General features: G+C 43.6%; 1 protein-coding gene across 1 annotated transcript in view; it reads right to left on the bottom strand.

The window, feature by feature from the left end:
- The window catches only part of LOC101982390 (cytidine monophosphate-N-acetylneuraminic acid hydroxylase), a 55,094-nt gene that overhangs the window by 8,008 nt on the left and 21,224 nt on the right, over positions 1 to 25,862 (bottom strand). Inside the window, exons 10-12 of the mRNA XM_013349069.1 lie at positions 8,200 to 8,340; positions 4,552 to 4,726; positions 2,933 to 3,049 (exon numbers count right to left, since the gene is read on the bottom strand). Of these exons, the coding sequence (XP_013204523.1) occupies positions 2,933 to 3,049; positions 4,552 to 4,726; positions 8,200 to 8,340 (433 nt within the window). The remainder of the gene's footprint in view (positions 1 to 2,932; positions 3,050 to 4,551; positions 4,727 to 8,199; positions 8,341 to 25,862) is intronic.

The raw sequence follows: 25,862 nt of genomic DNA, 5'->3' as shown, positions 1-25,862 counted from the left end.
GTGCTCGGTACAGAACAGCTTACCGGACTTTGAAGCAGAGGACTGCTTGAGCTCAACATTTTGGGATAAGTATGGCTAAGTTGAGAATAAAGAAAGGGATGGTTACATGGGCCTTCTCACAAGTGAAAACTTCGTTTTCTATATCCATAAATCAGATAGAGTAAGTTCTGCTGCAGTTATAACATAACATAAAATGCAACTCAGTGTATTAAAATATACCTCACTATAAAAGCCAGGCATATTAGCACATTAAAGATTTTAATCCCAGTACTGGGGAGGAAGAGGCAGGCAGATCTCTGTGAGTTGAGGTCATTCTGGTCTACACAGAGAGTTTCAGCCAAGCCAATAAGATAAAGAGAGACAGAGAGATCTTGATAGAGAGATAGAGACAGAGAGACAGAGATAGACAGACATACAGACAGACAGACAGACAGACAGACAGATAGATAGATAGAAACAGAAAGACAGGGAGAGAAAGACAGAGACAGAGACACAGAGATGGGGGACAGGACAGAGTAACAGCAGTGTCACTAATGAGGCAGCCATCATGTCTAGAACATGGAGGTCTTGTTTCATCTCTCTAGTTAGGGACTTCCACATTTCAGTGACACCAGAAATAATCTCAGTGGCAGATAGAAGGCCCTGGAACCACGGCTAATGCTGTATAATCTGTGGAGAGATTGCTACAGTGCGCGCTTTTATGCATCCTTCCCTGTGCCCAATCCAGCAGCTTGGTAGGGCGGGAAGGAGAATCAAGCATTGGACAGGTCAAAAAACTTGCTTGAAGTTTCATGGTGAGCAGTTGTGTTCAACAGTGATAGACACCCATTTTCATCTTGACCTGTCTCCAAGGCCAAGGATCCTTTCTGGATATCACACAGCCATGCCAAGAGATTCACTGGTAACTGGGGCCCAATAAAGCATGCCATGTCCACACTGACTCAACTCCCTTTCTAGAGACTCTCGCTGAGCGCCCTTAGAGACTGAGATGTACCTCTGCTGTTACAGACTACCGAAAGTTCCTTGGGAATCCGACGCTGGCGGGAGGGAAAGGCTGAAGCCCTGGTGTCCTGGAGGAATTTGCCTTGCACAAAAGATGCCATACAGTTTCCACAACTGAGGTGAACATGTGCACATTCCTGCTTGGTCCCCTGGTCTATATAAAACTGTGACACTGTGAAGAAAACGCCAGGCTGGCCTAGTGGGAAACAAACCTCATTTTTCGTCAATTTATTTTCTAGTTCCTTTTAAGGTGCTAGGGGTTAAGTGAACTTAGGTCACTGGGCAACAACTTTGAAGAAGCCAACCAGGAGGCAAACTTGTAGCTCACTGACCCGTTGGCAAGAGGGAGGTAGATTCCCAGTGGGAAACTTGCCTCATTCTCTGGCCCTTGGGTGCAGTTGCCTGTGAACACATACTGATGAACTGATAGAGGAAAAGGGGCTTTGGATTCTGGCCTTGCTTGTGAAGAACATTCTATTTGTTGGATTTTATGGTATGTGGCATTCCTGGAACATTTTCAGGGTTCTGAGGGCACTTTCAGGGTTCTGTCCTTGGTTTGTTTTATGTTCTTGTCATTGATTTATTAAAAAAAAAAAAAGGACATTTCAAAGAACTGTTATTTTGAAGGCTCCGTTGAGTCATTTGCCTTGGTTCTGTGCTTCTGGAGCAGGGAAGCTCCTCTGACTATTGGGATGCGCTCACTCTGTTTGCTTTTCTGTATAGCCTGGTTTGGCAGCTGCCTTTAGATTTTGACTGCTCCTTAGCTCCATACTTGAGGTATATAAACCATTTAGGCTCTTTGTTGCCTCCAACTCACAGAGATCCTCCTGCCTCTGCCTCCCGAGTACTGGGATTAAAGACATGTGCCACCACCACAACCGGCCATTTAGGCTCATTTTGAGTCCCAGAGCTGTGCCACCCGCTGGGATAAATTATGTCTGCCACCTAAGGCTTGAATAGCTGCCGGAGTACACCTTGGCTGTGGAATAAAGATCAAGAAAGGCAGCTGCTCTCGTTGGAACGTAAGCACATTCTGCAGGGGCTCTCTAGTGTAACCTGTGGAGGCCTGAGAAATGGCAATTCTTCGTTATTTTGGAGGCACCCTAGTGGGAATCCCTGCTGACAAGTCCTTTTGTGCTCTCTCAGTGCACTCAGGATTAATAGAACTTTTAATGTGTATATTAGTCTGTGGTTTTGACAATTGGCATGGTGGGGACACTGAAAATGGCATGGCTGTAGCAAAGGTCATGTTACAGATGATCTATCTGAGGTTCTGCTGGACACAGAAGAGACCATGACATACCCAGGAAAAAAAGCCACCCCAGTGTAAGAGTTGTGAGAGGCTGACTGGCTGATTAAAACTCCACGATTATGGAGGGATGTCAGCCACAGTCAAAATGGTCTCAGGCTGTCTTCAGCTCCTTTGATAGCCACCCACTGCCTGCCTTTGTGCCTGAACCAACATTCTGTTGCCTATCAGACAACACCTTTGGAAGGCGTTGACTTAGCAGACCATGAGATTCCATCAGTCCAAAAGCTAAGAACCTCATCATATAGTCCCTGAAGTCTACAGCAGATCATTCTGCGCTTTGCGATGACTTGTTTGCCCTAGGCTCCCTCTGGGAAACCCCTTTGAGTTAAGACTTTACTCTGAAATAAAGAGCTTCATAAGTCATTTCCATATTGTAGTGTGTCATTTGGAACAATCTGTATTCATGTTCCCAGGCCATGTTCACTCATATTTGGCTCAAGGATAAATCACGCCTTACTTGTTTTGAGCTCTGTTTCTGAGTCAGCAGAAGAGGGGGTGGTGGGAGGGGAGAAGGGGAGAAGCAAATGATAAAGACAGCAGAAGAAGGGAGGAGAGGGGGAAGGTGCTCAGGAAGAGGGAGAGGAAGGGGAAGGGATCCCCAGCAGGGGAGCTGCTCACTTCTTCATAGGGATGCTCCCTGCTTGGTCTCTCTTTTGGAAAAGACAGATCTAGAAAGTCCACCAGATAGTCATACCCTCCAGGCAAAGGGTTGAAGTCTTCATCTGTTTCGATCATCTGTGCAAACGACAAGGCGGCAAATGGAAGAACGTTCATCAGTGTCGCGGTCTTTAAGACATTCTAAGATGGCAGAAATCTTAAACACTCTAAAAGAATAGCAGTGAGTTGAAATACAACCCTCCCGTCTTCCTTCCTCCCTCTATGCTTCCCTCTTCCTCTATTTCAGCCTCTCTCTCTTGAACTGGCAGGGTTACACTCTTCACCTTCTACAGCCGCAAAACCGCTGCCTCTCGCTGCTCTGACTTCAGTGGCACAGAGCATTATCATCACGGAGACATCAAGGTGCACTGGAGGCCTTCAGATGGGGACCCTACAGTGAGGACTACACCCCACACCACACAGCAGCTAAACAGAAGCACATACATGGGGCCAGCGAGGCAGCACAGCAGGTGAAGGTGCTTGCCCCCACGGCTGACCATGTGAGTCCAATGCCTGGAACCCACATGGTGAAGGAGGAAACTGATCCCCACCAGCTGCCCCCTGACCTCCACACACTCGCTGTAGCACAAACACTCATGCACACACACATAAATAAGCAAATAACAAATCAATGTCATTTTAAAATTTTAAATAATATATTCATTAAAAGTTTTAAAAAGCTTCCTTTTCAATCTGATTACCTAAGTGAAAATATTCAGTTTCCTATTGCTTTGGGTTTCAAAGGTGATTTCCTCAAAAAGAGAGAGAGAGAGAGAGAGAGAGAGAGAGAGAGAGAGAGAGCGCTGAGAGCTAGAGTGAGCACATAACAGTCAAATATGGTTTTAGATCTGCCATTCCTTTACATCATTAAAAGAGAATGCCTCAAATATAGAGATGACCTAATCTGGAAATAACTTATCCTAAGAAGGGAGGGAGAGCCGCCGTCTTCCACAACACACATGCTCATACCATCTTCGGTGTTAAGCAGGGGACGTGTGGCCATGGGTGGGCACAGGAAAGCAGGTTCTGGAGAACCACAGCATTGGGATAGAGCAAGTGTGACTGGTACCGATGCTCAGGGGCTGGACAGTAAACGGGGGGTGGGGCGGTTCCGTACAGTGGCCATTAGCTGCTTCTGTCTCACACTGCTCCCTTTGAACGGACTCCACCTTCTGGCCCCACAGTTAAGCATTCCTGATGCGCCAGGCAATGGAAACTACTGACAACCGCCAGAGAGAAGGTCGGAGGGGGTAATAAACACACTCAATGGGGAACACCCTGGGCAGAAGGGTACAGAGGATGGGGTTCCAGGAGAGGACAGGCACCCAGCCAAATCAAATTAGAGATGAAAATGCTACAAGGGCCCTTCTTACTTCTTATACGGTGATTAAAAAACTTTTAATGCATGGTGATAAGGGAGGAAAATACTGAAAAAGTCAAACTGAGCTGCGCCTAAGGGCCCTGCAGTTTCAACGGAGCGCCACAGCTCACGGAGTTCCGCAAGCCTCTGCTGGGCCCTTTGGAGGGCTGACTAGGAAACCAGGGGACTGCAAAGATCTCTGGACTACAAGAGAGCATACCCTGACCACCAGGTTGTAATTCTTGAATCCAGCCCAGGTGAAGTACTCTTTTATCCAGGACGGGTGAAGAAAGATTTCATCTTCTACAGCGGAATGCAAGGTCTCCAGGAACGGGTCGAAGTCCCAGGAATCCTTGTAAATTTTTGTCCCTTCTGGAGGCTCCATGATGCCCTTGCTTAAAAACACAAAGAGGAGGAGGGTTAGAAAAGTGAGCAGCAAACAAGGAAGGCAAAACTAATGCTTTGAAAAAAACCCCACAGGATAAGTTTCAAGATGTGTGCCTGCCTCCTGGGGCCAGCGCAGGCCAAGCCACCCCACTTCCATTCGCTAGTTATGGGCAAGGTTCCCAAGTCAGACCTCATTGACTAATCTTGTGCACGTCTGCAGATGTAAAGCTGCAAGGTCTCTGATTTGGACCCTTCTGCTCCAAATAGTGAGTGATGGATGCGTTGAACATGATCAGCCTGTATGGACTTTGTGGATGTGGTACCCAGTTGACCCTGCATCTCAATCACCATAGGCATTTGGTGAAAGCAGTGCAAGGACCGGAAACATTTCTTGCTGGGAGTGGAGGCTCCTAAGACTCAGGAAGCTAAGAAAACTCAAAGGCTAAACAGGACGTCTTCTCTAATCTATACAAGCCATCCACAACAGTTGGGGAGAGGGCACACTCCTGCAGAGCTGCCCATGGGTTGGGCTAACAGCTGCAGGGTTGCAGCTTTTCTGAGTGGAACTGTAACGGGTTGGAATTTTCTCTAATGAGCCAGCGATGCTGGTATAAAAGACCCCAATGAATTCACTGGCTCACCAAGCTACACTTGGGTAGAACTGGCTCTTCCATCCATTAATGGTATCCTTCTGAGGTGAATAAGTGGCTGTTTGTATCTTCAGGGAAAGGCTGGCTATGTGGTGCCCAGTAAATATTTGAGCATATAAATAAACTTTAGCCTATAGGATTTTGTGATATACTGTTCTCTGTCAATCAAACTCCGGTTTTCAGACAGACGTACAACTTTCTCTTTAAATCCAGTTGGTAGGATAGACAGTCTTAAAGTCCTGTTCATCTGGGGGAGAAAGATCACCGCATGGGACACGGACCCTCGAATCTTGAGAAAATAATAGGAAGTGAACTGAATAAGGAGAAATGTAAGGAAGCAAAATGTGTCTGTGTCTACTAATGTTTGGAGGCAATAGTAGATTCTTCTCAAAGATTCCCTTTGAGTCCCTCTTGTCTCTGAGGCTACAAAGGCACCAAAAGTGTATCAGCTCTGAAATACTGTCTTGTCTAGCTCCTTGCCTGGGGTCAGTCCAAAGTCTTACCCATCTTTTCCTGAGAAGTCATAGCTATCCCCCTGGCCTCCTCGATTCCAGAGCTCTAGCTCTGGCGTCTGCACTAGAACATTCTCCTCTACACAGCTGAAGTGGGTTTCCGGAAGCACAATTCAACAGTGATCCTTCTTTGCTTTGTCATTTGCTGTGGCCCTCCTTTGAAGGAAAGGTCCATTCCCCTGGTCTAGAAGGCCATGCTAACTCTGGCCTCCACATGGCTTTGTCATTTGCTGTGGCCCTCCTTTGAAGGACAGGCTCACTGCCCTGGTCTAGGAGGCCAAGCTGACCCTGGCCTCCACACGGCATCCCTGAGTGTCCTTCCTTTGGGCTTTCACTCGCCAGTTCTGAACTCAGGGCTGTGAGGGCTCCATGAGGACCAGGGTTTCTTCCTGGCCGTGTCCTCTGCACTTCCGGCTCCCAGTATTGGGACGGTTCAATGAATCCTGTGTGAATTGACAGCAAACGTGCGCTCACTTTTCCTTCAATCTCCAAATCCTTCTCCAGCTAGGACGCTGCCTCTGACTAGAAAAGTTCAGTCGCTTTTTCCCCTCTATTTCTTTTCCCTATCTTTTCTTTCACTTCCTTCTTTTTCCTTCCTTTTCTGTATTTGTAACCATCTTCTCATCCGTAAGACGTGACAAAATGCTGAATATTTGGGACCGAGCTTCTGTGACAACAGTCCCAGATTCCCTGTTCTTCCTTTACAAGGCAGTTCAGCATGGGGTCCTTACTATATGTTAGCACAGAGAAGGAACCATCCTGACTCTTGGTTCCCAGAATGCTTTGGGGTGATCCTACCTCAGAACAACTGTATCTGAGTATCCCTGAGGGGAGCCCCAGTTCGTGTTTATCAAGGGGGCTGGTGACTCTGACATCTGTAAATCACAGCACAGCCACTTGTTCTAGGACACATTGAGAGGCCTGCACAAGGATGATTCTGGACACTTTAAGAAGATGCTGAAGAGGAAGTTAGGCTCCTGAAAGCTGAACAATAATTGAAATACTCAAGAAACATGTTCACTCTCTGGACAGACGTCCTCTTTCGTACTGGAGCACTAGGGAGCTCTCAGAGAATTTTAAGTTTCACAATTTAGAAAGATTGGCTTGTCGGCAACAAAGAGAGGAAATTCCCATAGTTTCCCTGTAATTCCTGTAAGAACTGTTTTGTGGGGGGGTGTGGTGGCGGAGCAAGGCCTCACTCTGTAACCCTGAAACAAACCAGGCTGGCCTTGATCTCTTGCCAATCCTCCTGCTTCCTCATGGGCTGGGGTTACAGATGAGCACCCACACTCCCGGCTAAGAACTGTCTCTATCAGGCTGCAAAGTTAATCCATAAATAAAACCCTTACTACATGCAATATGTAGCTTTTATTCCTGCTGATGAAATTTTCTTTTAGCGAAAATGTTGGTTATGACAGATGTCTTGGTTGGATGTCCAGCCAGTGCACCGTGACCTGCAAACTGAGAAGCACTAGCGTGGAGGAAGGCTTGTGAGGGAGAGGCAGGGGACAGCCCCTGAGTGAGTGGTGGAGATGAGGGAAGGGAAGCGAGACTGAGTCTTGTGAGGGACAATCGAAGTCTGTGAAGGAGAGCTGACCAGGCTCTAGTCATATCTGGGAAGTCAGCAAAGGGCGACACCAACTTGCTTGCTGCTCACTTCCTACAATATAAGCATTTCTACATGTGGGTTGGAACTTTATGGCTATGTGGCTCAGGATGTGTACTTATGAAACTATGGGCCTCTGGAGTCCAGGCTAACCTTTTGGGATTGGATTTTCCTGTCTGATACTTCGAAAGGTGCTGCTAATTTTATAAGTCAGACTTGCACTGGCGTGGCAATGAGCTTTCCGAACCACCCTACACAGGTGCTGGCAGTTGAACTCTGGGCTTCTGGGGCAGCAGCAAGTGCTCTCAATGACGGAACCACCTCTTCCTTTTACTCCCTGGTAAAGCCCTGAGGTGATGAAAGTGCCTGAGCCGGGGTGAAATGCTTGGGAAAATTGTCTGATTGGAGAGATATTTACCAGTCTATTTTATTAAACAGTGAGACGTATATTTACTTTTCTTGAGTCAGGGTCTCAACTAGCGCAGTCTGTCCCGCTCCTCCTGCCTCAGCTTCCTAAGGGCTAGGATTGCAGGTGTGGGGCATCCTTCCCTGCTCTAGGATCCCCTGGCTCACTTTCTAAAGGGAGATGGGGATCTTATCAGGTAAGCTTAGCATGTTAGTCAACAAAACTTAATGTCACTACAGAATAGGGAGCCTTTTATCATAATATTGGAAACACTGTATAAGGCGTTTTTATCCCCCCATACCCATACCTGTCTGTTGGGTCCTTCAGCATCCTGCCCAGGTCAAGGGTAGCTCCAGGCCGTGGAGTCCACGTCGTCACATCACAGCTTTTCTTGATAAGATTGTTGAGTTGGTTCGGGTCATTTTTAGTGTTTGTTTCCTTAATGTACCTAGGAAACAGGAGCATTGCCAGATAAGAGAGTTCATTCTCAGGAGTGTGGTAGCAAGAGTGAACATTTGGTTTACCCGTTATTCTTACTCTCCAATCCCCCTCCACACACAGCTAGGAAAAATAAAGACCATGTTTGGACTAACGTCCCTAATCAGCCAAGGAACTTGTTCATATCTTTTGTTTTGTAAGTAGACTCCGGTGGTGGTTGGAATTAAGTTTGAGAAACCATTAGTGACTATTACACACAGGCAGTAATTGCACATTTGTACTGAATATCAGCCGAAATGAAGATGGATTGACAATTATTCGGCAGGCACTATACCAAGTGCTTGATATGAACTAGTTGACTTTGTCTTGCAAGGCCTCATGAGATTGCTGCTATCAGAGCATTCATTTCCTGGAGAAGGAAGCAAAGGCTGCATATCGCATGACCTGCACAGGCTCAGACTGCACACAGACCCCGGGGCCTCTCTCTAGCTTTCAGAACAAAATCTGGAAAGTCTCTGCCCTTGAAACCATTAAAACTGTACCTCTTAGCTTCAGTGCTGGTCGAATAGCCCAGCAATGACAGATTCTGTTTCAAAAACACAGGCGGACAGCACCTGAAGAACGGCACTCACGGTTGACCTCTGACACCCACAGTGAGATGCAGCCACACACAATATCCCACATGTGTATGTGCACACACAGAAAGAAGAACAGGGTGTGGGAGAAAAGGAGAATCGAGAAACCTTTTGAAAATCCACTCATTACAGAAGAGCACATATCCTCAATCATAATCCTTCCTGAGGCCTGGTTCCTCCTTTTTCTTCTCTTTTCTCCTGCATGAAAGGTAAGGACTTTACCACTGTACTAGAGCTATAGTTCAAGATCTAGAATTTAATTACAATATTAATCAAAGCTTGGCCTCCCCCAAATCAAACTCCACATCACCACCTTTCTCAAAATAACCTTGTCAATCTCCACATCACACTGACATTGATGTTGGGACAGAAAACGGGAGCTGCAGAGAAAATGGATTTGTCATTGCATTCCCCTGACAGGGATTACACAGACGTTACTGCTAAAGAGACTTGGCCATCCTTTGCTTCAAGGTGGTTCTCTAGGTCTGACATTTAGTCAGATTGTTAACTAGGACATGAGCCAACATCTGTGTTTCCTTCCTGAAAACACAGTCACCGCCCATGGCCTTGTCCTTGCTCTCAGCAACTTTCTGATGTTTCAGTTCCTGTGTGGGTCTGTGCATATGTGCACGTGTGAGTATGTGCATGTGTGTGCCTATGTCTGCATGTGTGCACCCGTGAGTAAGTGCATATGTGCACCTGTAAGTAGGTGCATAAGTGCAGTTATGAGCATGTGCATATGTGCTTGTGAACATGTGCATGTGTGCACCCATGAGTGTGTGCATATGTGCACCTGTGAGTGCACCGGTGAAAATGTGCATGTGTGCACCTGTGAGTGTGTGCATGTGTGCACCTGTGAATGTGTGCATATGTGCACCTGTGAGTGTGTACAAATGTGCACCTGTGAATATGTGCATATGTGCACTTATAAGTATGTATATGTACACCTGTGAACATATGAATATGTGCACCTGTGAGTGTGTGTATGTGTGCACTTGTGAGTATGTGCACACGTGCATATGTGCGCTTGTATGTACACGTGTGTACCTCTGAGTATGTGCATGCGTGCACCTATGAACGTGTGCATGTATGCACTCCTGAGTGTGTGCATGTCTGTGCCCATTAGCATTTGCATGTGTGAACCTGTGAGAATGTGCATGTGTACACCTGTGAGCATGTATGTGCATGTGTGCACACATGAACATGTATGCACCCATGAGTGTATGTGCACAACTGTGAGTGTGTACGTGTGTGCACCCATAAGCATATGCATATGTTCACCTGTGAGTATGTGCATGTGTGTATCTATGAGCATGTACACATGGGCACCCATGAGTGTGTGCATGTGTGCCTGTGAGTATGTGCACCTATGAGCATGTGCATGTGTGTGTGTACCCATGAGTGTGTGTGCCTATGAGGATGTGCATGTGTGCACCTGTGAGCATGTGCATGTGTTCACCTGTGAGCATGTGCATGTGTGCTACTGTGAACATGTGCATATATTTACCTGTGAGCATATGCATGTGTGCACCTGTGAGTGTGTGTACCAATAAGCATATGTGGACATGCACCCATGAACATGTGCATATGTGAATGCATGAGTGTGTGTACTCATGAGCATGTTTATGTGTGCACCCATGAGTTCACAAACTTCCACAACTTCATAATATGTATTTGTCTCATGTATAATATTATTGTACAATATTGTAGACATTACTTATCTGCAATAATAATGAAATCAGTATCCCCACACCATCGTCTCAAGTGTCATGGACACTGAGGACACTTTCTGGCTGCTTACATATAGAACTGTGACTATTAGTTACTTTTACAGACAGCATTGTGTTGAGAGGTTGAGTACTCCCTGAGTAAACACACACTATGGTGGGGTCCTGTACACTGTGAATGTTGGTTGATAAATAAAGCTGCTTTGATCTGTGGCAAGGCAGGACAGAGCCAGGAAGGAAATACAAGCAGAGATACAGGTGAAGAAGGGTGGAGTCTGGGAGAAGTCATCCAGCCGCCCAAGACACAACATGCCAGAGTACCACTGGTAAGCTACAGGCTATGTGGCGATACACAGATTAAAAGAAATGGGCTAATTTAAATGTAAGAGCTAGCCGGTAAGAAGCCTGAGGCATCAGCCAAACATGTATAACTAATATTTAGCCTCGGTGGTTATTTGGAAACTGGCAGGCAGGAGAGAAAGCTCTGATTAGAACACACCACCTCCAGCTTTTCTCTGAGACCCCTGCCTTCAGCAACTTCACGTTCCATTCATCTGAATTCTCTTCTCTCTTTCCACTGCCGCTCACCATTCCTTCCTGGGTAAGAGCAATCGTTTCAAATCACTCTCCAAACCAATGTCCTTTTTGCCTTTCCCACCCTCTAGACACATGACCTGCCATCTAGTGATGTTCCTCTTCCTGGATAGACTCCTTTACTGGGTTCCCCAAACCCTCATAAGAGACCCCAAACTGTGGATTATGGCAGACACTGTGGGTCCAGTCTGGGTCCCCACCTTTTTCCCTGCATTCATCGTAATGCCCCCTGCTCCAGCCCTTGGACTGAGCTGCAAACTCTCTCCCTAAAATTCTTCTTCCATAGGCTCTCCCAGTGCAACGCAGGAGGGCCTGAAGCTTTCCCTGTAGATCTGGCCTTGACCTTTTGCCAATTTTTCTGCCTCTGCCTCCTAAGTGCTGTGGTTACAGGTGTGCGCTATCAAGTCCCATCATAAACTACAGTCCCACAGCTCAGCACCTCCTTATTTTTTCTGATAAGGTCCCAATTAATTTTTGAACATAGCCTTCACTAGGCCAGAAGTCATCCTTTTTATCGCCGGCCCTGATCTCCGTTCCATGGTATTTGCTAGCCTGTATTATAATTGCTTTTTCTTCTTTCTACAAACTAGAGCCGTAAGGACAGGCATTTTACTTCTTACTCCCCTTATCTCTAACATTGTGCTATTTTACAAATGATACATCACAAAAAAAAAGCAGAACCAGCAATGACCACAGGAAGCTGTCTTTAACTTTGAGTCATTCTTACTAAAAATATTTGAAAGAGTCAAGATACCTAGAGAGCATCAAGAAGGATACGGAAAAGAAGAAAGTATCTGTCACAGGTCACATTGGGTGGTTCCAAATGCAGGGCCACCTGGTGAAAGTTAGGTATTAGCAAACTGAGCCATATCTTAGCCATGAGACAAAGGAAATCATAAGTGTGGGATAATTGGTTACAATAAATGGCAGTAGAATCAGAGCCTGAATCCCACACTACTGTCTCTTCTCCTGTGTTCCTGTCACTACTCAACAGGAAGTCAGGAGCCATCCTTGAGTGATGATTATTGTCATGAAAATTTATCTCAAAACTGCCTTCTTCATTACTTAGTGAAATCAGAAAAACACAGATACAACCATGCCCATCTGAAGCTGACAGAGCTTTGCTGTCTGAGGGTAGGCAGTGTCTGTGTCCCCACCTCCAAGTCCCAAAAAGTTTGCAGCAACTGTATCCTAAAATTGATCCTCATAGAGCAGAGGGCACTTGCTCATAAAGTCCCGGCTGGGGTTTTAGTCACAGTAAGCGACAACTGTCAACCACATTGTACATGTAACAAAAACATTTTTGTAAGGACAAAATTTCGACATCTGCAAAATTTTGTTTAGCCTTTAAAATGACAAGAGTTAAGCCTGGCATGGTGGTAAATGGCTGTAATCTTGGCACTCAGGAGGTGGAGGCTGAGGGATCCCAGGTTTGAGGCCAAGGTGGCCTGCATAGCAAGATTCTATCACAAGAAAAAGAGTAAATGAAAACTAAAATAAAATACTGTAAAATGGGTTTTTATTTTCTCAAGAGATTATGAGCTCCGTAAAAACGTGCATCGCAGCACAATTTGCTTGTGTCACAAATATGCTTTAAGTACTCTATTTTGGCTTGGGAAACTTCTTCCGGATCATCGTGCTGTGAAATCGTAGATGCACATGAGACACAGAAATAGAAGTAGACTTGTCTAGGGCGACTAACAGGAGGGGAAGAAAGGGAAGGTCGGGGCATGGGAAGTATACGCAACGTGTGGTGTATACTTATATAAAAACTTTTAAAAATATGTAAATCTTCAAAGAAAAAAGGTTGGTGAGACAGCCCAGCAGGTGAGAGCACTTGCCACCAAACCTGCCCACCTGAGTTTGACTCCTGGGACTTACGTGGTAAACGAGAACTGAGGGCCGCAGGTTGTCCTCAGACCCTCCCCCTCCCCCACACACTAAACAAGCAAATGTAACTTTACATAAAAGAATAATCATGTCCGACTCTCTGAATAGCTGGTAGTCGGAGGGCTATGGCGACTGAACGTGAGCCAAACCAACAATCTGCACGTGTGAGATGTCCGGAGGAAATCTACAGCTTCATGCACTAATTTAAAAAAATTATCAAGTTCGCCCTTTGTCCTTTAACTTTTCAAATATACTTACATCTCTGTGGGATACAGTCCCATGGCATTAGCCATGTGCAGGTTTGTGTGAGTCCCAGTCAGAATACAAGCTCATCACTCCCAAAGCTTCCTTGCATTGCACTGTGCTTTACCACAATCCCTCAGCTCTGACAAAAACTGGTCTGTGCTTCATTCCCGTTGCTTTGTTTTTCTTTCCTCTAAACTGCCATATAAACTACATATAAACCACTTAAGGCTTGTATACTTTTGAAGCTGCTGTCCATCACTCCACAATGCCTTAGAGATTCATTCATGTGAATGAATGCAACAATAGTTCTCATTGTGGAACAGATGGCATTACTCATACAGATATGCTTTCTGGAGGTTCAGTTACGACTGTGTGTGCTTTGGAGCACCTAAGCTGCACACTTAACTAACAGAGTTTTATAAAAGCGAGATTTAAACCTCTATAACATTGCAGTGAGCACTTCAAATGAAAAAACTCTATTTGGCACAGTGACAGATGCCTGTGACTCCAGCACTCATGAAGCTGAGAGTAGAGGATCACAGACTTCAAATTATGGCTTCACAGTTTGTTTATCCTTTTTCACGGCATGTGGGTTGACTTGGACATCATGAACAAGGCTATCATTTATATTTGCATGTAGTTTTGTGTAAATTAAGGCTTGAATTTTCACAGAACAAATGCCCAGGAGGGGAAATGCTAGACCACCTAGTAAGATGAACTTTAAAGCAGCCTCCAAACTTCCTCCATGGTGGTTGAGCCATTTTACATCATTATCAGCCACATGGAAGGATGCTGCTCACCCTGAAGGCTATGCTGCTGTGCTGTGATCCCTCCACTGCAGCTCCTGCAATTATCTATCTTATAATGGCTTATTTGCTACCTAGATGCCTTCCTAGTACACCAAGAAAACAAATCGAAATTCAAAGAGGACTATGGAACCGAATAGAGAGTTCTCAGAAGACATATAAATAGGTAAGAAATATTTCTAAAAATTCTTAGCCATCAGGGAAATGCAAATATTAAAACTACTTTGAGATTTCATCTTACTCCAGTCAGAATAGCTAAGAGTAAGATGACAGATGTTGGCAAAGATGTGGGGAACACGGAACTCTCAACCACATTACTGGTGGGAGTGCAAATTGGTACAGCCACTATGGCAATCAACGTGGAGGTTCCTAAAAAAGCTAGAAAGAGATCTACCACATGATCTACGTTTTCATTATCCATTTGTCAGTTATGTCATGTCATGGGTTTCTAGGCTGTTCACATGTCCTAGCTATTATGCATAAAGAAACTGAAAACATGGATGAGGACGAGTGTCTATAGTAGAAAAAAGAGTCCTTTGGGACTGCACAATGTGAGGAGAAAAAGAGCTGATGTGGGATTCTGCTCTCTCTGCTGTGAATATGTTTTATTACCATTAGTTAATAAAGAAGCCGCTTTGGCATATAGCAGGGCAGAATATAGCCAGACTAGAAGAGATATATAGAGAGAGTAGGTGAAGTCAGAGAGCCACCTTGTAGCTGCCAAAGGAGAAGGATACTAGAAACTTACAGGTAAGCCACAGCCTTGTGGCCATACACAGATTAATAAAAATTGGTTAATTTAAGATAAAAGAGCTATCTAGAAACATGGTTGAGCTATTGGCCAAACATTGTTTTCTAGGTGATTATTTGGGTCTGGGTAGCCAGGAAACTCTGTTTACAAATGGTACCCAACATGGGGCATAGATCCACATAAGACCTAAAAAAATTAAAAAAAAAAAAGCTTAAGAAAAAAGAGGGTTTCTAGACCCATAAAAACTGGAGTCAAGCACAACTTCTTGGTAGCCACATTTATTTTCAGATAGGCTCTCTTTGCTGGCAGCAAGCAGAGGCACAGTTCCTTTAAGAGAAGGTTTCCTGACTCAGCATTAGCAGCAAAAATTGCTTCTTTGAGAGACAGCTTCCTGGTTCATGCTGGTGGCAGGAACAGCTCTGGCTCTTTTTGGAAGTTCTTAATGGAGCACTTAAATGGGGTTTTTTGAGCAGTATGGGGCAAAATTGTTTTATGGTGACATAGACCCACTGCGCCCCTGGAGTTGGGGTGGTGAGCATGGCTCGCAGAGGTGATAAACATACCACCTCCTTGTTAGACAGGGCAGAGCCAACAGGCAAAGCTTCAGCATTAATCCTAGCTACGCCTGCTTAGCACTTCAAAAAAAAAAATTGCTCCTGGTCAGAAAAGGATTTTAGGATTCAGACATAAAAGACAAAAAAGATTCAAACATAAAAGACTTCTAAATGAGACAGTGTTTAAAAATGTATGTAGGCTTGGGAGAGAAAGAAAAAAGAGTATAGAAGGTTATAAAAAGTAAATAGTTTTTAAAAAATAAAATAGTCTTTAAAGAGACAGTAACAGTGATATAAAAAGTCATGTAAAGATGGAAAATGCACAGAGAATCTGGATTATGTATATTATTGTGTTTTCTTTGAATTTCTTGACAGCAGAGAGACATTTGATTCTGGGGGCTACTAAGCTAAACCAACATATATATTTTAAAGGTTTCTTGACTTTAAAATTCGAGTCTAAGGATATATTACTTTGGAAAACAGGCTCTGCTTTTGTTTCTACAGAAGATGAGAACCCGTGGGTGGGTTCCTTTCAGGCTAATGTGGTTTGATGGAATAAAACCCCCTGAAAGGTCTCCATTAACCCTAAAAATAATTTGCCCAGTGAACAGCAGGAAGCAGTTTGGAGAAAACTATGCCCAAATTCCTAAAATGATTGTTTATAAATGTCTGTTTTCATTTAAAGGGCATTGATTATAAATGGTTAAATGGTCACAGTCAATCTCTTTCTAAATAAAAAGGAGGGGAGATATGATATAAAGATGAATACTTTGCATTGGTATAAATCTTAATCTATTAATATAAATTTAAGGTCAATTTGTTACACTGTGTATATGTATCTGTTCTTGTTTAAGGTATTGTGTTTGTGCAGTTCATTTAAAAATGTAATGTACAATTAAGAAATACAGATTAATAGATAGTCGTCTATAATAGTCAAATTATAGTCATATTAGTTAGGTTTTTCCAGATACAAAAATATATTTCAGATGGATAGGTATTCTTCAAATCTTTCAAAGACTACAGAATATGGCATTTAAAAGGTTTTAAGAACTTAACTTTCCTCAACAGTGAGACATATCTGCTCCTGGCAGCACCAATTACTTCAGAGAGGTTGATGGGCATTGAATAAACTCATTATGGAATTTGCCTTCAATGTAATAAGGCTAGTCACTTGAGCAAGAAACTGCTCTTGCCTGGACCACTTGATGACATACTGTATAAACTGGACATGCAAGAACCACAGAAAAATGACTGCTGAACTTGCCTTAAAATGGTGAGACAGTCCTTTAGGGTTCCTGCTTCATGAAAGAGTCTGCCATTCTGCAGGATACAGAAGAAAGTGACTGATAAACTGCCAATATAAGTGAAACAGTCTTTCAAATTTCCTGTTTCATGGAAAAATCTGCCAAATACTATGGGCTTATAGGCTGAAGATGGATTCCCCAATGTTACAGAAGAACTTTGGATGACTTTCCATGCAGTGAGATGTCTCTGTCAATTCTAGAGTTTTGAAAGTTGCTTACAATGTGCTTCCTGTTTACTTAGGTAACATTATATCCTTCTGGAGTCTTTGATGGAGTTGAAGACAGATAGTTATAGTTTTTCTTAGTTATGATAAACGATAAATTAGATACGAAACTTTAGACTCATAAAGATAAAACAGATGATAGAATATTTTCTTTAATTTTGCCAGATAGAAATAGACTAAATATTGTAATTTTAATTCTTGCTTGGTAACTGTTTTGTTATATGTAATTTTACTATTTTAAAGCTAAAACCTTCCTTTATATTTAGACAGAAAAGGGGAGATGATGTGGAATTCCCCTCTGTATGCTATGAATATGTTTTATTACCATTGGTTAATAAAGAAACTGCTTTGGCATTTAGCAGGGCAGAGTATAGCCAGGCTGGAAGAGACATAGAGAGAAAGTAGGCAGAGTCAGAGAGATGCCATGGAGCTGCTGAAGGAAAAGGATGCTAGAAACTTGCCAGTAAGCCACAACCTCATAGTGATACACAGATTAATAGAAATGGGTTAATTGAAGATAAAATTACTCGCTAGGAATATGCTTGAGCTATTGGCCAAACAGTATTTTAATTAATATAGTTTTGGTATGATTATTTGCGTCTGGGCGGCTGGGAAATGAACGAGCAGTCTCTGTGTACAAAAAGCACTAGGAGAGATGAGGTTGGAGCCAAGTGCTAGGCTCAAGAGGATAAAAAGTGTAAAGAAAAGCCTGATATTAAATGGAATGAAGGGAGTAGTAGTCACAAGGCAAGATCCTCCCCAGCTAAGCTTCTAACCTGTGTGAAGGGATTAATTAAAGGAAAGCGTAAGCAGTGAAGGAAACTATCAAGAACAGAAAACCGATGCAAATGTAAGTGAAGGAGGGGACCAAATTCCAGTCAGTCACGGCATAGAACTTGGCAGCTTCAGCCATACAGTTCTGGCTTTAGAGTCAAGGGCACAAGAAAGGAGTTCTGGAATCTCCTTTTGTGACTAAGAAAAGCATCTGAAGCCAGGTTTGCATTAGGGTCTTTGCATCTCCAAAAAGTTCCAGAAAGGCCATTGCATGAAGCTATAAAGATGAAGCCTGGATTGCCTTGGAGACCCCAAGATGTTAGAGATGCCAGAGTTGTGGGGTACCTGTCAAAGAAAGTGACAAACCAGTTGTGGAACCAGCCCAAGAGAGAAACGTATGCCGCAATCAATAAAGCTGAAAAGAGTTGGAGATCTGGAAAGTGTTTTGACATCAAACATGGGGATGTAGAGACTGGAGTTTGTCCTGCTGGCTTTAGGTCTTACTTTGATCTGGCATTTTCTCACTTTGTTCCCTTCCTCCCTCTTTGAATGGTAATGAATATTCTGTGCCATTGTATGTTGGAAGTATGTGATTTGCTCTTGATTTTCATTTTATAGTGGTTTATAGTTAAGCTATTGTCATGAGTCTCAGAAGAGACTTTGGACTTTTAAACAGTGTTCGGACTATGAAAGAGTATGAGAATTTTTGAATTTGAACTAAATGAATTTTTTATTATGATATGGCTATAAACATGAGAGCCAGGGAATGGAATGTGGATGTTTGAATAAAAAATGATGCCATAAACTCATATTTTTGAATGTCTTGTTACCAGGGAGTATCACTATTTGACAACTGCACTCATGGCTTTGTTAGAGGAGGTGTGGCCTTGTTGAACAAAGCATTTCACTGGGAAGTTTCAAACCATGCCCCCCCCCCCTCTCTCAGATGCCTCTCTAGCATCATGAATGCCGCTATGATGATAATGGACTAACTTCTGAAACTGTAAGCAAACCCTAATTACAAGCTTTCTTTTATAAGAGTTGCGTTGGTCATGGTGTCTCTTCTCAGCAATAGAACAGTGACTAAAGCAGGTACCATCGTGGAAGAGGGACAGAAAGGTTGTAAGAACCAGAGGTTGGGGGGCTGGAGAGATGGCTCAGTGGTTAAGAGCATTGCCTGCTCTTCCAAAGGTCCTGAGTTCAATTCCCGGCAACCACATGGTGGCTCACAACCATCTGTAATGAGGTCTGGTGCCCTCTTCTGGCCTTCAGACATACACACAGACAGAGTATTGTATACATAATAAATAAATAAATATTAAAAAAAAAAAGAACCAGAGGTTGGAGGGAACCAGAGCAAAAGGGTCTTTTAGAAAAGACAGGACCACTGCACCCATAAACATGGCAGCTGTAGTTCCCTGACTAAGCCAGCTGACAGTTCAGCATGGAGTGGGAAGGGGCTCATGGGGAGTGGGGAGTTATTAACAGCTGGATGCTTTGGGGGAGGGAAAATTAGTCTCTTTAAAGGTGTGACCCTTGATAGATCTACCATGTCCCCGTGCATGGTCCCACACTCACGAATATGTGGACAGCACAGATTGATCTTAGTGAGCTATTAAACAAACAAAAAATATGAACTTGACCGGGGGTGATGGCGGGTGGTTCTCAGAGGAGTTTGCAGGAGAAAGAGGAATGAATATGAATAAAATACATTGCAGCACACACGAACTCCTCCATGAATACTATTTTTAATATGATTTGAATGCATTGCAGCACACACGAACTCCTCCATGAATATTTTTTAAATTAACCTTTTGCTCTGGTCAATGAGATGGCTCAATGTCGTTATTTGCCATACAACCCTAGACTAAGTTTGATTCCTAAAGAATACATTGTTTTTTTTAAAAAGTCAGACGCAGTGAGGCAGATTTGTGACCCTAGCACTCCTATAGCCAGATGGAAAGCAGAGACGAGAGAATCATCGGAACGCTGAAGGGCCGGGTAGCCTAGAATGCAGTGTGGGAGAAAAGACCCTAACAGCATGAAAGAGAGGACCAAGTCACCAGAGTTTTTCTCTGACCTCTACTTCCAGGCCATGGATGTGTGTGTACGCTCATGTGTATGTGCGCGCACGCACACACACACACACATACACACACACACACACACACACATAATAATAATAGTTTTTTGCTAATTTGTATTTTGTTACTTTTTGAAATTATTATCTCACATAGCTGAGGATGATCTTATAAATACCCTGGGTCTGCCTCTTAAGTGCTGGGATAACATGCATGCATCTCCATGCTTGGCTAAGATGATTATTGAGAGGTTTTCGGGACTGCTGAGTTTTGAGAATTTATCACACACTGTGAACACTGACTGTTTCTCAAGTGTGTTTTCAGTGTATGTTCCCAAACTGCACTTAATCTTTGCATTCTCTTACAACTTTCCTTGATAGAAAAAAATTAAAAAAAATTTTTTTGGTAAAGTATAATTCATCAATTAGTGACTCACGCAACTCAGGCTGGCTTTGAACTCATGGCTGTCCTCTTCTCCGGGGCTGAGGTTTTAAAAGTGAGCCATCACTCCTGGAGGATGCTTTCTTTTTCTGTTGTGCTGACACAGACCCTTTATCTCCATTCCTTCCTTCCCTTGTGAGCTTATTTCACCCTCCCTTTAGAACTTTTTCAATTTTAGCCCTGGGGATTGAATACAGGCCTTGGGTGTGCTAAGTGTCCTAGCACTGAGTGACAGTTCCAGGGCCTGGAAGTTTCCTTTTATAGTAGATTACTTAGATTACTGAACCAAGACCCATATCCTTAGATTTTTTTAAAAAGAAGTTTTGCATTGCTAGAGACTGAACCCAAGGCCTTGTGCATACTATCTTCTTTCTTTTATACTTTTCTCCATTTTGAGACAACCTTACTATATTGTCTGGGGTGGCTTTGGGTTCAAGTGCTCCTCCTGCCTCAGCCTCCCCGGTAGCTAAGATGTGGGTAGCTACCACTATGTCCTGCTTTTTCCCACATACCATGAAACTGCACTAGCCTTTGCTATTCATTCAAAATGCTTACCAACTTCCCTGAGACCTTCTCCTTGGCCCACAGAGCACCGAGAAGCTGTTTAATTTCCAGGCATTGGAGACAAATAGGGCAGTTCTTTTGACTTCCAGTGTAATTCCGTTAAGATCACAGAACGTGTTGAGTGTGACTTGTTTTAACTCAGTTAAGGTTTGTTGTGGGATCCAGGATATGGGCTGCTTTGGTGGGTGCTTGATATAACTTTGAAAATCCTATGTTCGGCTACCCTGGCCTGAGTTCTTCATAGATGTCAACAGATCCACAGGACTTATGGTGGTGCATCTTTCTAGGTATTCTCTGAATTCTTGTTCATCCAAAAATACTGGAAGGAAAATGCTGAAGCTTCCGATTGCAACTGTGTGTTTCAATTCCCCCTTTCGGTTCTATCAGTGTGTTTAAATATCTGAAGTCTGGTGCATACCTCTCAGACTATTCTGTCTCCTGAGCGAGCCGGCCTCGGGGAGCTGACTGCGCTCATTGTGAGCCCTCATGCACCCTGTTCTGAAGCCTACATCCATCTGGTCCAGTTTTCTTCTTCCACACCAGCTTCTTGGAGCCGTTTTTTCTCATATTTGTGCTATGACATTTGAAACAGATTTTTGTTTTGTGGATAAGCATAGTTTGATCTTTTCCTTTTATCCACTCTAATATCTGTCATTTGTTATTTTTAAAAGAAACAGTGATTTTCTTCTATCTCTACTTTCTGTGGGCCATGAAATCATGGCAGCTTGATAGGGGTGCTGACCAGGATTGTTCTGGGCAACTAAATTTGGGGCAAGGCTACTCCAGCAGATCCCAAGTGGTTTCATTTACATATCTGTATCATTCATATTTAATATAATTATCCATATTTCTTTATTCACATCTATCATCTTATTTGCATTTCTCTGTTCCCTCCCTTTTTGGTTTTTGGGTTATTTGCATGTCTTTTGGTATTCTATTTAATCTGCCTGTTGATTTGTTTTTTAACCACATCCCTTATAGACCTGCTCCTCACGGGGTGATAATAATATTCTATACAAGCTTCTCACATCTACTTAGACTGCATCACCTCTGTTGAGTCTCTTTGACAGAACAGCTGTAATGAAGTACCACATTAGTGATGCTTAAAGAACAGAAATTAAACAGAAAACCTTTTTTTTCTTATCACTGGACATTCAAAAGTCACAGTGCAGGAGGCCGGGTTCCTTGTGTGAGCTGAGCACAGACTGTGTCCTGTGGCCTCTCCGAGGCTAGCTTATGTTTTCTTGCTGTTTTATCTTCCTTTTATGTGTCTCTAGGTTCATGCTGTGCCTTGTTATAAGGACACCCATCACTTGGATTAAGGTCTGACCTCATGAATTCATTTTAACTGGATTACCATTGCACAGACCCTCTCTTCAAGAAAATTCTATTTTGAGTCCTTTAAGATGGGGATTTAGAAGAGATACCATTTAACCTGTAACATCTTTATATACTGAAAATTGTGTCAGTGTGATATTTTGGCTTTCAAATTAAAGAACCTAACGAAAGAAAGCAGCCCATTAAATATGTCAAGATGTTTACATTTCCGTCCTCCCCTCACAATTGCTTCTCTTTAATCTGAAGGAGTTCCCTTGGGCTTTTGTAAGGCAGATCTGCCGGCAGTGGCCCGCCATAGCATGTCTCTTCTACTCGCTGCCCTGTGATCTCTTCCCTAGATCTAGGTCCAATTCTTCTATTTGTTTTGTAAACACATTTTTAAAATTCACTGTCTTTCTGATTAAAAGTCCAACTGTTTGAATTGCTTTCTGCGATTGAAAAATCAAGGTCATTTAATATTGCTATATCTTTCTTTCTTGGTAGTTCTGTTTTGAAGTGTCCAGGTTTCTTTCGATGCAAGTTCATACTGTTTGGGATACTTTACTGTGCTTCTGGCATCTAAGTTTGGGCCGTTTATCAGATTTGGCTCTAGCCACTCACTTTTCATCTTGTTTGTGTGCTGTGGTCTTTATCTCCTCTCCGTGGATACCTGGCATTTGCCGTTGTCCCATGGGTCTCCTGAGCTATTCTTGTTTGTCACAGTCTCTTCTTTCTTTTTCTCAGGTTTGATGACTTCTCTTGATCTATATTCAAGTTCACTTCCTCTTGCCTTTCTCAATCCCATCAGGCACTTGAAGTCCTCCCATGTGTTTGCTGCTATGAACTGTAGAGTTTGCATGTAAATTTCCCATTTGGCTCCTCTCTCTCTCTCTCTCTCTCTCTCTCTCTCTCTCTCTCTCTCTCTCTCTCTGTGTGTGTGTGTGTGTGTGTGTGTGTGTGTGTGTGTGTGTGTGTCTCTTTCTTTGTCTTTACAGTCAGCAGTTTTGGCCATTACTTGTTGAAACGAGACTTTTATAGATGTTTGAAATGTTTTTCTGATATTTCCAGCAACTACGTCATTTGGGATTGGTTATCTACTGCCTTACCTCATGTCCTGATAAGGACATGTTTTCCTGTTTTTCCTAATATTAAGCCATTGTGGATCACATCCTGTTCCTTTGAAAATTATTCTTTGAGCGTCTGAGTTTTTGTTTATTTATTTGTTTATTTTTGTTAAACTTTGTGGAAGTTTAGATTTTTGCTTAAACAAGTAATCACTCTGGCCATGGTCACACTATAAGTTCCAAAGCACCATCTTCAGGCTGTGTTTCAATTTCAGTTCTTTCAAAGCTTCCGTGGACCTTTCAGCTCTGTTCACCGTATGTGCGCATGAGGCCACATGTGTGCCACCAAGCTACCAGCGAGGGGCCTGAGCAGTGCTCCGTTCTGTACTTCAGTCGCAGAGGCTTGGTTTCCTGCTCAGGGTCACAAAGCACAGCCAGGGCCTGAGCTCCAGGGTTTACTCAGTCTTCTGGCTCCTTTTCATGAGTGTTCTCCCCACAACGTCCCCAGTGCCTTCTGTCTCCCAAGTGTCCTGATTTTTGTCAATGTCAAATGATACTTGAGTAGAAGATAACCTTCTACTGAAAAGCCAGGACGTTGGTTTCCCTGGCTGCATGAGTATTTTCAGAGAATCGCATCTACTTTCTGGAGCCAAGTGTTAGCGAAAGAAAAACAACAACCGAGCAAAGTCCAGAGACTCCTTCCCATAATCTGAGTCCCTGGGAAGCTAGGCAAGAGTTACTGTAAACTCCCGGGCCAACTGGGATTCGGGCATCAGACCCTGTCTCCCAAAGCAAACAGGGAAAAGAGGTGAGGCCAGTAGAAGTAAATGAAGAAGGGGCGACAGGCTTCTCTCCCTGCTCTTGAAATGGAAATCACTATGACCCTAAAGAAGGCTTTGTTCCCCGGGACTTCAGGGCCAGCTCAATTTGCCTTTGTGAACACTGGACTTGTGTTTCCCTTTTGAGACCGGACAAGCGACCCTTGCGAATATTATTTAACACCTTCCACGTCTCCTTGTCTTTATACAAAGTAGCAGCAGGCATGTCTACAATCCTCTACTGAGCAGGGAAACGAAGGCATTTCCCTGATCTTAGGGTTAGTTTGTCCAGAAAAGTTGCTTTCGGTACTTTCCCTTAAACTATGGTAAAGAGTCAAGAGAGGAAAGAAGAGAGAAAAGAAAAAAATATTTCCTGGGAACCTTCCATATTCCTGATATTATGTGAGGATTTTATGCCTATTAATTACCTAGACTTCCAAAAATAACTTTCAAAGCTGGGTATGGTAGTACAGGTTTATAACCTCAATACTGGAGAGTTTGAGGCAGGGGGATGACAAGTTTAAAGCTAGCTTAAACTGCATAGGAAGTTCTTGTCTCAAGAAAATAACAAAAGCAGTAACACTTGTATATTCCTCAGATGGTGTCCTGTTTACAGACATTTGGGGTTCAGGTGATGTCAGCCATGGGTTCCCCTGTTATATTTCCAAAGTCCAAACTGCCAGCTCTCCCTGCTATGCTACACTGCCCACTCCCACCCCCACCAGGCGGTGACACTCTTCCTCCACCAAGGCCACACCTCATAATATCGCCACTCCCTATGTGGGTCATTTTCTTTCCGACCACCACAAAGCCTAACTCTCTGAAACCGTAAGGAAAGTGAAACGCTTCCCTCTTCCACTCGTTCCTTTCCCTACCCTGAGATGCAGTGGAGAAAGAGCTTAGAACCAGGCAAATGTTGGCTCTTCCTCTCACAGGGCGGCTCTTGGTCTTTCGCCCTCTCCAGCGAATATACAAAGCCTTCCTCACTTTCTCACAGGGGGAATTGTTTCGATGAGTTAGTTAAAGGCCCCATTTGACTTCCAGCCGCATATTTAATAACTGTTGGCTGCCTCCTGCCTTCCAGAGAGATCTTTTAGCGTCTATCTGCACTAACTCCAGGGGCTCTGACTCATCTGTTTATTGGGAACTTGTTAGAATGTTGTGGACTATTGGGGTGGAGAAATGGGGGAGTAAAGTGCTGGCCTCGCAAACGTGAGGAACCCAGAACTCGTGAAAAAAGTCAGACTCAGTGGCAGGCACTTGTCATCCCGGTGCTGGGGGGACAGAGACGTCACAGGCCAGCTAGCCTAGCCTTCTTTGAAGTTCCAGGCTAGTGAGAGGCCTTGTCTCAGGAAAAAGTGGATGTCACAGAGGACCAAGGTTGTTCCCTGGCCTTAACCTCCTCACACATACAAACACACTCTGACCTACAAACACTAACATACACACAGAGACACAGACACACAGACACACATGCACACACAGAGACACAGACTCCCACACAGACACACACAGAGACACATGCACACACATGCTCACGCACTCTGACCTACAAACACTAACATACACACAGAGACACAGACACACACAGAGACACATACACACACAAGCTCACGCACTCTGACCTACAAATACTAATATACACACAGAGACACAGACACACACACACACACACAGAGACACATGCACACACATGCTCACGCACTCTGACCTACAAACACTAACATACACACAGAGACACA

Source organism: Microtus ochrogaster, chromosome 16 (genome assembly GCF_000317375.1).
Source record: "Microtus ochrogaster isolate Prairie Vole_2 chromosome 16, MicOch1.0, whole genome shotgun sequence".
Taxonomy (NCBI): Eukaryota; Metazoa; Chordata; class Mammalia; order Rodentia; family Cricetidae; genus Microtus; species Microtus ochrogaster.
Note: the sequence above shows the minus strand (reverse complement) of the source record. Positions and strands in the feature narration are given on the sequence as shown.